This window comes from Neoarius graeffei, chromosome 14 (assembly GCF_027579695.1).
Source record: "Neoarius graeffei isolate fNeoGra1 chromosome 14, fNeoGra1.pri, whole genome shotgun sequence".
Taxonomy (NCBI): Eukaryota; Metazoa; Chordata; class Actinopteri; order Siluriformes; family Ariidae; genus Neoarius; species Neoarius graeffei.
The window spans coordinates 58,078,428-58,091,038 of NC_083582.1; the positions used below are offsets into that span (position 1 = coordinate 58,078,428).

General features: G+C 38.4%; 1 protein-coding gene across 1 annotated transcript; it reads right to left on the reverse strand.

Moving 5' to 3' along the window:
• Positions 1-694: 694 nt before the first annotated feature.
• si:ch211-27e6.1 (serine/threonine-protein kinase H1 homolog) lies at positions 695-12,095 on the reverse strand. The gene is made up of 4 exons (XM_060938874.1): positions 11,914-12,095; positions 10,729-11,191; positions 9,880-10,137; positions 695-1,015 (listed from the first exon to the last, which is right to left on the reverse strand). Exons 1-4 carry the CDS (start codon positions 12,093-12,095, stop codon positions 695-697), a joined length of 1,224 nt encoding a protein of 407 aa, XP_060794857.1.
• Positions 12,096-12,611: the final 516 nt, after the last annotated feature.

Sequence of the window (12,611 nt, forward strand, 5' to 3'; positions counted from 1 at the left end):
TAAACCCATTTAAGAAGTGGACCATCTGTGCTGTAAAATGTTCCAAATACAGTTGACACACTGACCAAAAAGGCTTTGGATGCGGTTAAAGTTTGACACTCACATGAATGTGCTATCAAATCATCTTTAGCATAATCTTCACTGATTTTTAAAAAAAAATAATTTTATAACAGGTTATCAGACGGGAGAATTTTAGAGTATGGGTTATTTATTCATACAATCAATGCCAGTAAGTAAAAAAAAACATGAATATGCATGAAAACCAACAGCACAGATTGTACAATAATGAAATTATACACCATTTGCAACTAGGCTAAATTTTATCCTATTTGCATTTATTCACTAATGAACAGAATATTTTAAAAAACTTTTAACAACCTGCTAACTTTCATCAATTTATAGCTTTTTGATGAACTCGATATAATTGGAAGAACTTAATCTACAGTATTTGAAGCATTTTTATCCCCAATATAATGAATTCATGATAATTAAATATGACTAAACCCTTGACAATCACATAAGTGTGTATTATGAGGTGAACTTAAAAATTTAAAATTAAAAACGAACACACTTCTGTAACTTGAAGAGCACTGCATTTACATGTAGCTGGAGCTATTTCCAAGGTACACCAAACTTACCAATTTGGCTTCACCTGATTTGATTGGTGCTTATTTATAGACTCAGAACAGGAGCTTTAAGCAGACACTGCCATACTGTGCTGAGATCTGATGCTAGCTACTTGTTTAGAATCAGGATGTGAATGTGACTGAGAAGTCATAATCGATTGTGACTCAGGGATGGAGTGTGAACTGGAGCTATAATTGGAAGAGCGTGAAGCCCGCTGACGGAGATTTTGTGATATCGGCCGATGGAGGTTCGTGTTAGAGGAGCAGGCGGCCTTGTTGAGCAGCCAGGGGTGTTTAAGAGCTTGCTCTGCAGTCATTCGTTGCTCAGGGTTGACACTCAGCAGACGCACTATGAAATCTTTGGCCTGGTTAGAGATTGAGCTCCATGGCTGGGTGGAAGACAGAGAACGATGTTAGAAAGGTGTTAATTAGTTTACAAGGCCTTGCAGATCCCAAAGCATTATGCTTTAACATTGCTGACTTAGGTTATAAAGTGCAAAATAATTAGCTCAGTTAAGTAATGGACTGCACTGGGTGTATTTATTTTGTGTAAAAGAAACAAGCGCATTAAACAAATATTGAAAGGTGTAGGCAAGAGTAACTCAGGTAATTTGTCCTGCTGGCAATTACCTACTGTAATTAATTTTTTCTACCTTAAAAATAAACATTTAAATTCTGAGAAACCCTGACTAAACCTGCCTGAACACTGCACTGCTCATTTATCAACTGCTCATATCAGATCTGTTGAATGTGAGTAGTCCAGTAGTTCAAATTTTATCAATGGTCTCACTAACACGAATGATTCACATGAACTGTAGCTGCGGCAGCATTTGTTTTTTCAGTTTCTTTAAGCAAGTCCACAGGGTCAGGTCTTCAAAAATATCTATATAAAACATCTCTTCATTTGACATCAGCTAGGAGATGCTTTTTTTTAAATGTCACTGAATGCAAGCAGTGTTACAACTTAAATGAAGCAGGGATGATAAGATGTGAGATTCACCCTAGATTCACCACACAAGCATCAATACACACTGTGGCATTCTCGCCTTGCCACCATCTGAATGTAGGAACATTAGTCAATAAATGTCACTAGTTCTGAATATTCTGTGATTTCTCTCAATTTTTTTCTCTAAAGAGTTAATAAATAGTTCACAATCTGCAGTGGCCTAATGGTTAGAGAAGCAGCTTTGGGACCAAAAGGTTACTGGTTTGATTCCCTGGACCAGCTGAAGTACGCTTGAGCAAGGCACCGAACCCCCAACTGCTCCCCGGGCTGCTCTGGGTATGTTGTATGTCACTCTGGATAAGGGTTATTTGCCATTAACGTAAAAAAAAAAAAATGCTGTTTAAGAATAAAGCAACAGGCCTAAATGTAGAACTAGACTGGACCCGCACTTTTAATCATTTCTGTCCTCCTCTATTGCACTGACTAAACCTGGGATTGAACTGGTGGTTTGAACCAGATATGTTTCCTGTGGGTACTAAGACAACTGAAGAGGACCATGAGTAATTTGGACCATTTAATTGCCAAATGTAATCATCACAGTATAGTCACTTGAATGTAAAGAAAAACATCATAAGGCTACCTCACAAATCACACATCACTGTACTAAATATTCTATTCATCTTCAGTAAACACTTTATCCTGGTCAGTGTCACGGTGGATCTGAAGTCTATAACAGGAACACTGTGTGTGAGATGGTAATACACCAGTCTGGTATGAGACTGGAAAAGACGACAGTTCATTGCAGGGCAACATGCACAAACTCATTCATATACAGAGGCAATTTAACGCTAGTCAATCCACCTACTGGCATGTTTTTGGGAGATGTGAGGAAACTGGATAATATAGAGGAAATCCACATCGACATACGGAGTACATGTGAGCTCCGGACAGCAAGTAACCTCAAGTCAGGATTGAACAAAGGACCCTGGCTATGCACTGTCAAATGTTATTTGCTGTACCACCATACCACCCACCACTGTACCAAACAGTATACCAAAAACAGTATTCCAAAACAGTGGCACACAATTTAGAACAGTAGTGTGTGGTTTGGGATGTAGCCTGAAATGGGTTTTCTACCAGACATATCAATCTTGAGTAGTAGTATCTATAGTGTTTGCATTCATTGAAGAAAAGGTTGTCTACTTGTCTTGTCTACTTTATGCCATCTCACATAAAGTTAAATGCTGATTAAAAGGCAAATTAGGTCTTAAAGCACCTCTATTAGTCATTGCTTTTAATCTTAGTGTCAGGTGGGACATTATGTCACAGTCACACACCCACAACTACCAGAGAATACCTCTTACCTTCATGCATATGGTTATATTTCTGGAAACTAACACAAGGTCTGGATTAGTAACCATATATATGTTATTTACAGCTGGGAGGTCCATATCGTGAAATACCGTGACCGAGGTCTTGAAAGTACTGAGCGAGGCCCTCTGGGCCAAGGTCAGTATTCAAGGCCGAGGTCATGGTATTCCACCATACGGACCGACCTTAAGCTGGTAAATAATATATTTATTTTTTTCTTTACCAAATTCTAACAGAAAACGAGAGCGCCCGAAAGGGAAAACCGGGCCGAGCCACCATTTTGAATCCTCATTCACGGCTATAATGCAAATGGCTTCCTCCTCGGTATACAAGTGCACTTCCATGGCAGGAAAAAACTACATTTTGCTGTCTATGTAGTCCCCTATTTATACAAAATTGAGTCATTCAGGATTCAGCCATATTTTTGCTCGGCATTAGTAAGTTAGAGGTTTTTAGCTTTCTCCTGAAATGTTTTTATTTTGTCTTCCTCAGGGTAGTAAAACTTGCTTTCGCTGTGAACACTGTCGTTATCGCTATCCATGCTGTAAAATTAATGCTATTTTGAATCCTCATTCACGGCTGTAATGCAAATGGCTTCCTCCCCAGTATACAAGTGCACTTCCATGGCAGGAAAAAACTACATTTTGCTGCTTATGTAGTCCCCTATTTATACAAATAGGAGTCATTCAGGATTCAGCCATGTTTTTGCTTGGCATTAGCAAGTTAGAGGTTTTTAGCTTTCTCCTGAAATGTTTTATTTTATTTCTTCTTCCTCAGGGTAGTAAAACTCGCTTTCGCTGTGAACACTGTCGTTATCGCTATCCATGCTGTAAAATTAATGCTATTTTCCTGAGAAATGCTGGCAAAAATGTATAAGATTTTTGATAATCTTATAAATAAATCTTATAAAAAAAAGATAAATGTTGACAAAAAATGCTACTATGTTTGTTGTTGTTGTGAATGAGCAAGTCGCCAGAAGTCCGTAACTGGGGTCCGTAACTGGGGTCTGTACCGTAGGATACGGACCCACTCGCCAGCCAATCAGAGCGCAGGATTTGATAGAAACCGCACCGTGAAAAAAATAATGTACCTTACTACACTGTATGGTTGTAAAGCAGAATTTGAGAAGGAAAATCAGCAAACAGTAAAAGATTGGAATTGATGGCCCTTGTTTTACAGTAATTCAATTTCTCTGGGTAATTACTGGGAAATTTACAAACAGTTTACAAATAGGGAATGAAACAACTATTTCAAATTCATTGTGTTTCTAAATGTAGTTATCGGTTACTGAAAATTACTTACACGTATGATGGTAGACGTACCCAGTAATAACCACTTAATAACCACTGACTTATACTATCATACCCTTAAGTAATTTTAAGTAACCTATAATTGTTTAGAAGTACAATTAATTCAAAATTGTAGTAATAGGTATTTTGTTTGTAAAATATTTGCAAATTGCCCAGTAGTTAGCACTTCTACAATAATACCCTTTACTACTCCTTACTTATTTTTTTCCTTTATGCCTTACTTAAAGGTAGACTGCCTTTCAGATTTTTCAAGTTTAGGTCATAAAAAGAATTTTCCCTGACACTCAGTTATTTTTGTTTAGTGGACCGAAAGCTACTGAATTTGAATCACAGACTTCTAATTTTATTAGTTTTTTAAAAATAGAACAATTAATTAATTTAGGGCCACATGGGCCTAAATTCTCCACTATTTTTTCCTGCTTCACCATGACCCAATTCAAGATACTACGTCATGCATCACGTGGTGAGCTTTCCCCGTTCGCCCAAGGCATTGTGGGCTACAAATTTGAAACAGGAGAGAAAAATGAGGACATGAATGAAATGTGAAAGACCGACTACAGTAACAGAAAGCAAGAAGAAAAGATGTTATGTTATGAAGGAAAGGAAACCCAGGACCAAATTAATAAATATCGGTGGTCAGTGAGCACCTCGGTGTGATCAGCTGTTCGTTTAGTGAAAAAATGATGTAACTGTCAGTGCACGGTCAAGGTAAACCTGTAGATGGCAGTAATGCAACACTGGATGCCAGCTGCCATAAAACCCAAAAGAAGAAGGAAAAGAATAATAAGAAGGTAAACTTGTGCATACGTACACGGACTTCCTCTGTCTGCTTGACTGCGCGAAGTGAGCGATTTCATGCACATTATTTGCTCAGGAATCCCTTCAAATTAAATAACTTCCTAGCCATAGAATGGCCTGTTTTTTTCTGAGATATTGCAGAAATAAACATATCACAATGACCAAATTTCAGAGGGAACTAAATTTCACCGATTTTATGAAATCGAAAGGCTGTCTCACTTTAACAGGTAGACTTTGTCATTAGCAGGCTGCGATGTAAAGTGTTACCTTATTGAGTACTGGCAATAAGGTACATCTTCAACCCATAAGGTAGCTTTTCTATATATTTTGATAGAGAAAATAGTAGGTGGGACATTTAAGACCATATAGACAATTTATGTTGTATACTGTAATAAAATATGGTCTCTCAAGCATAAACATTTAAGTCATCATTTGTAATACACTCCGAAAACATGCTCATGAAAAGTTGCACTAAGCAAAAAGGTATAGTTTACAAATCTCTCTCTCTCTCTCTCTCTCTCTCTCTCTCTCTCTCTCTCTCACACACACACACACACACACACACACACACACACACACACACACACACACACACACGAATTCCCATGTGCAAACACTCACTCTTGCATAGTGATGACAATTAATCATCCATGAAATTGACAATTGCAAGTCTGTTGCTGATGAATGGAATTCAAAGAGCCCGGCTTTATTCTCTCTCTCTCTCTCTCTCTCTCTCTCTCTCTCTCTCTCTCTCTCACACACACACACACACACACACACACACACACACACACACACACACACACACACACACACACTGCCCAATTTTAGAGAGAAAAATACAAAACCATAAGTCATTCTATGTCTTTTCTCCAGCAAAGGCAAGCACCATTATTATGCTTGTTGAGAAGCATAGAGAAAAAAAAAAAATCTCACATCAATAAAACATTGAGAGAGCTGAGTCACTAACTCTGGCCTGCTCGTCCATCATCTACCATTCTCTGTCTTGTTGGATGGTTGCTCATTCATCAATTTAAATATCTGATCTGAGATGAGGGTCTTCAAAAATCAAAGTCCTTCCCATGCCATGTGGCGCATAGGGCGGCGCCGATCTCCGTTTCCATAGCCCTCGGCCTCTCGCCCATTACATAGCTAAGGTTACAGTGGGGGACTAGTCCTCTGGTAACCGCAAGAGTTTGACTCCCCACTCGCATCTAAGATGAGGGTCTTAGTGAATGTGTAAATGTATAGTTTAACCATAAAAAGGCTATGTAGTTTTAATTAATCACCACAACGCTCACATATTTACATCAAGATTTTCACCGATAAAAGAGAATTTAGCATAATGACTTAAAATACGCAACATAACAAATAAGCGTTATTATTTTATTCACTTTGGAGCGATTTTTTCTTATTTTAATCTTACTTTCATTTCTGAAATGTGTATAAAGCAGTGACTGCTTGAACAACAGTGAATGATATCATTAGATTAAATGCATTATTAGAGTAAAGAAATATGAAAGAACTGCGTTTGATGTTATTTTTTCTGCAAGAGTAAAGCAATTCATCATCGTCGCTATTCATCGTAGCGACTATTTCATAGCATTCAGGTGGAAATGAAATTGTGTATGTGAGTTTGTCTCAGCATGTTGTGTGAAGGAGGTGATAAAAGCCTTATGGTAATTCACTTTTCCTTTCTTCTCCTCTATGCACTTCCTCTGCTGTTATCCACTTCAAGTTCTTCCTAGCATCACTGGCAAAGTCTCGGGGTTATACCTGAGATAATGTACTGGCTAGACCTGAGAGAGCTTGTGTGTGTCAGGTACATCAAGGGTGTTTACACAGCTGACCACACACAAACCAGCACACACACTGTTTGCCCTGTTTACATGCGGCTGTTTACTGGTCCCAGCTTACTGCTTTATTGTCTCTTTGCAGCTGTCTTTTAATTGCATCTCTAATAGAGCTACATAAATGGCACTAGTTTAGGTAATTTACATTTCTGTTTGACACAATCACCTCTGCACAGGTAACTCTTTAAACTTTCAGTACGTTATTCAGTTATTCACCTTAAAGCATTTTTCTCCAGTGAAATGAATAGCAAATATGTCGTTACACAAGTGATATACAGTAAGTCTGGACATACTGACATGTCCCAGGAATTTAAAGGCATAATCAGAATGGATATACATATTTGAAAGGTTGACACAGACATCTACGAGGATGAGACCGAGTATTTCTCGGAAATTACTGAAACGGCTCATCTGTCAACAGACGGCAAAACACTTCTGGGAAAGAAGATGACATCTTACTGAGTCTCAAAAAGCAGTTTAAAGCAATGCCACAGTCTGTATCTAATTAGTGTTCCATATTTGCATCTGTATCTGGATTCTGGTTCATATCTAAAGTCACAAGACTTAATCTGGAATTTTGGAAAAACCCCAGGGGTAGAAATTGCAAAACTGTCAGCATGGTCAATGAAATCTGTCTCTGACAGTTCTACATAGCAATTCATAATTGGTCTCAACTACACAGCAAATTCCCCAGTGTTGAATTAACACTTTCAGAGTTCAGTGTGTCCAATTGGACACATATAAACACAGTAGGGTGCTAAATCAACACTCTGGGTGTTAATTCAACACTGGGGATTTTGCTGTGTACAAATGTACATGGGACTGTTCTTTAAATCCCACTTATGCAGTTATTATTTTGTTTGCACATGCCCATGATATTTTACATTACATTACATTACAGGCACTTAGCAGACGCTCTTATCCAGAGTGACGTACAACATACCCAGAGCAGCCCGGGGAGCAGTTGGGGGTTAGGTGCCTTGCTCAAGGGCACTTCAGTCATTTCTGCTGGTCCAGGGAATTGAACTGGCGACCTTTTAGTCCCAAAGCTGCTTCTCTAACCCTTAGGCGACAGCTAAATTTACCTAATGAATTTACTATTTAACTAATGAATGAAATAAATTTTCTCATGACTTTAGTTGACTTTGTTTTCCAAAATATCAAGTTTCAAGTTTATTTGTATAGCGCTTTTAACAATAAACATTGTTGCAAAGCAGCTTTACAGAATTTGAACGACTTAAAACATCAGCTAATTTGATCCCTAATCTATCGCCAATGAGCAAGCCTGTGGTGACGGTGGCAAGGAAAAACTCCCTCAGATGACATGAGGAAGAAACCTTGAGAGGAACCAGACTCAAAAGGGAACCCATCCTCATTTGGGCAACAACAGACAACATGACTATAACATTAACAGTTTTAACATGAAGTCGGTTTCGTTGATGTTATAAACTCTTCACTGATGGAAAATTGAGTGCAAAACTGTTCATGACAACTGCAGTCCTAAAGTTAGCAAGTCAACTGTAGTCCTTAGCCATAAAAGCATTACTGTTAGTGTCCAGAGCGTCCTCCAAGTGTGACTTTCAACTGTCCACATGGGGCCGTCCTCCACATATATATCACCACATAAACAAACTAGTAGTAGCTTTGGGTCACTACACATTCATGTTAATGAATGTGTTCCTTATTGGTCCCATGAGCTTCAAGTATCTTTGCTATGACATAATGAATCCAAGTCCTGATGTGATCTGCCTCAAATAAACTCCCTTTCTACTCATATTTGTATATTTGTATTAGTTTCGAACACATTGTCAGTCCAATCTGAATAATGCATTTGTATTAAAATTACATTGCTACTCTTAACTTTAGAACACCTTTTAATTTCTTAAACCCTACAGGCCTGGTACTGGGTCCAATAGAATGCTACTATAATTGACTTCCAGTAAAAAGTACAAAAAATGGATTTTTTTGGTAAGTTTTATACTTACGAAAACTTTTGTAGTATCTACGTACTTTGTCAGATTTCTATGTTTTATTGTCCAGCTGTTGTCAAGGAGTTACTGAATGAAAAAGTGGCATCTTTGTGCAATTGCAATCGTGGTGTTATCCACTGTCTAATCTAGAATAAACTTTAGCCAAGGATAGAAAATATAAATTTCTCCTTTGGTTTATCACAATTTACTCAGGTATAGTAACAGTCACAATGTTACCGACACTGCAAATATATTTTCTGAGGTCTTACATACCCATAGAGAGCAAGATTATGTATATTGACCTGATAATTGTGGAACTATTTTTGATTAATTTTGGGTATGTCTGTCTTGGCGAGCCACACTTCCCAGCACCCAAGGCCTTAAGAAGTTTTAAAGTAGCAGACATAATGCATTATCAGAAGAAAGTTAGAATAGAAGTTAACAAAGAGAAAGAACAATAAAAGTTTCTGGAAAGTGTATCCATTTAGTAATAACTAAAATGTCATCTGTGGCCATTCATGCCACAGATGACACTGGAAACAACCATTTATAAAGCAATCACCGGCATACTCCAACTATATAATAAAAGTAGAGAGAAGACAAACTTAAGGGTTGGAAATCTAAGATGCAATAATGTGGAATTTGCTTTACATCATATTCTGTCTATGTCCAAGGCTGCATGTTTGAATGATGCAATATTGCATTAAACGTATACTGATAACATCCTGCATTTTGAGTGTGAAAAGACTAAAAGTAAACAATTAATTTGTTCCATGTTTTTTCTTGCACTGGACTTCACAGATTATAGCTTAGATTTTTTTCAGACATAACAAATATCATGAAAATAATGCCTCCATAGAATAATGACACCTATAAGCATGTGTGCATTTACAATGTCTCAGACCCACTTCCACACATCTGACCTTGCTATTCTCTTACACAGATGGGGAAGACCTTGAAGAGATAGTGAGAAAGAGACAACACACCATACATTATGACACTCACTTGGCCATGGAAGCTGTAGCTGCCTCTAAGAATGGCTGTGAAAAGGCGAGGCCGGCTACGCTGCTCGAAGGGCATGGAACCACTTAGAATGATGTAGGAGATCACACCCAAGGCCCACATGTCCACTTCATATCCATATGTCCTACCAGCCACCATCTCAGGAGCCAGGTATTCTGGGGTACCACATAGTGTCCTCAGTGCCCAGTCATGTGACTTCTGGTCTTCAGAACTAATGTTGGAATATTCCTTTACTTTGCACTGAAGGTGTGTAGATTTGTCATGGCTTCTAGCAGCTCTGCTTCTTCTAATGTGAACACAATAATTTTGACTTTTCTCTTTTGGTTTGTCATTTGAAAACTGCATTTGTATATTCTGAATAACTCTGTCTTCTCTTCTTTCTGCCATCTTGAGGTTTGTATGTTTATAAGCCTTTAACTCATCTATCTTGCGTTCCTCGATGCAGGCATTTTGAGTTCTTTTAATGCCCTTAGAAAATTTACGAGTACTGGTCCTCTCATCCACCACTCCATCACTGCCCCATTCCATTCCTTCAAGCCCCAAGCTTTTATCTATTTCCCTTTCATCTGCTGTGCTGATCCCATTCATATCTTTTCTCCCATCTCCTCTAATGATTACAACTGTCCTCTGGCTGCTCTCATCTCTGGCTTTCCCATCATCTACTAAGCTGCAATTATCTTCAGCACCTTTAGCCTTCCTCTCTACAATATCACAACTATCGGCAACATCAGCCCCACCATCATCTTCCCTGTCTGACCGAGAACAACTGGCAACATCTTCACCAATTCTAGTTACACAACTGCCCCCTGCTACCACATCATCACATTCCACCATCTGACTTTTCTGACTCCAGCAGGCAAGGCCAAAATCAGTTATGATTAGGCGTGAGTCCTGCCCTGGATGGTAGTACAGCAAGTTTTCTGGTTTCAGGTCCCGGTGAATTACTCCCAGTGCATGGATGTAGCTTAGTCCTTTGGACACCATGATAAGTGCTTTGGTGGCATCACGCTCTGTGAAGGAACCTCGAGAAACGACACGCTCCAGCAGCTCTCCTCCTGTGGCCAGCTCAAGGACAAGATAAACACGATGAGGACTTTCAAACACCTCCACCAGACGGATGATGTTAGCATGATGGACCCTTTGCAGAATCCCAAGTTCGACACGACATGTATCACGACACTTGTGCTTGCTGACCTCCAAGAGTTTGATAGCAAAGGGCTGGTGTGTGTACCTGTGCTCAACACGCACCACATGGCTGAAACTTCCTCGTCCAATCAGAGCCTTGATGTCATACCTGGAAAATATTAACCATTGGTATGAATACTTCTTATACACATTCTGTAGTTGTAGTCAATAATTGAAATTTCTAATTGAAACACCTACAAATGCAATATTTAACCACTATGCCAAGGTGATTATTTTTCTACACTCACATGACAAGCTCAGATAAGTTTCACTTGGGTTGTTACAATTCACACTTCTTGTATTGAATGCACAGTTATCCTAACGGGTCTTGTAGCTTTATGGAACTCATATTTACCTGACTGAAAAGCTCTCAAACATTTTCCAGGACTGGAAGAAAAGTATTATCCAACATCCCCAAGTTTTAAATACTTTGCTAATTGCCGTGAAGTGAACTGTTACCGAAGTATGGCAGTTTTAATCATATTCCTAGGAGTCATATTTACCTGACAAATGACACTGAGCTGAGGGCAGGCGTAGGGAAGCAGCTTACAAATATGAAAGCGGCTTACAATTATGAAGACATAACATATTTTTGCAGACAGTAATACCAGGAGAAGATTAAAACATAAAATGATACATGCATTTAGAAATCCACTTAAAACATAAAACCATGCATAGATTAGATGAAAAGGGTGTTGAATGATACCTCTTATCGATCTGAAAGTAATTATAATGCTGAATGGTTTAGTTCTGGTACACTTTTGCCAATACAACATTAAAAATAACAAATTTAATGACATTCATAATTAAACTGCATAACGTAGTTGATACCTTGCAGTGATTCGGGGATCAAACCTTGTCCGAAACGTTTCCTCACATTTGTTTGCGTGTCTGGTTCTAGTCTCAGGGTTGTCACTTCTTTTGTTGCTGGATCCACTCCACAGGTGAGGCTGTCTTTTGTACTTGCAGAACTCTTTATCAAAATCCTTGTTTTTGTTGGATTTCACTTTCATAAACCTAAAATACCCATGCTTCATGGGAGGCTTTGACATTAAACCTACTTTGCTAGAACTATTACCCATGGTTCTTCTTCATTCCAAACAGTACAAAACCCCAATCCATTTAATGTAAGGAGAACATGTTCAAGCCATCCTGAAACCGCCCAGTGGATGTGGAACCACCCATATCAACAGCAACTAGTTAGTTTTGCAGACAAACGATAATGAACCTGTGTAAATGAAAGTTGTTTAGTTGTAAAGTTCTTATGTGTGTGAAGTCAAGCTGCAGTGTCTGAACACCTGCACTACCTGCAAATGTCACCTTGGTGTTAACTGTTTGATCCATTTGTTAGATTTGGAAAATGGCAGCGTTTGTTTGGCACTAAGAAAAATATATAGCTGAACACACTATTGAAAACACAAACCTGTACATTTACATTATAGAAGATCAATGTAAACAAAAATATATTCATGTTTGACTTTAAAAATATCTTTCAGAAATGAATAATAAGCATGGTACTCTGAACAATC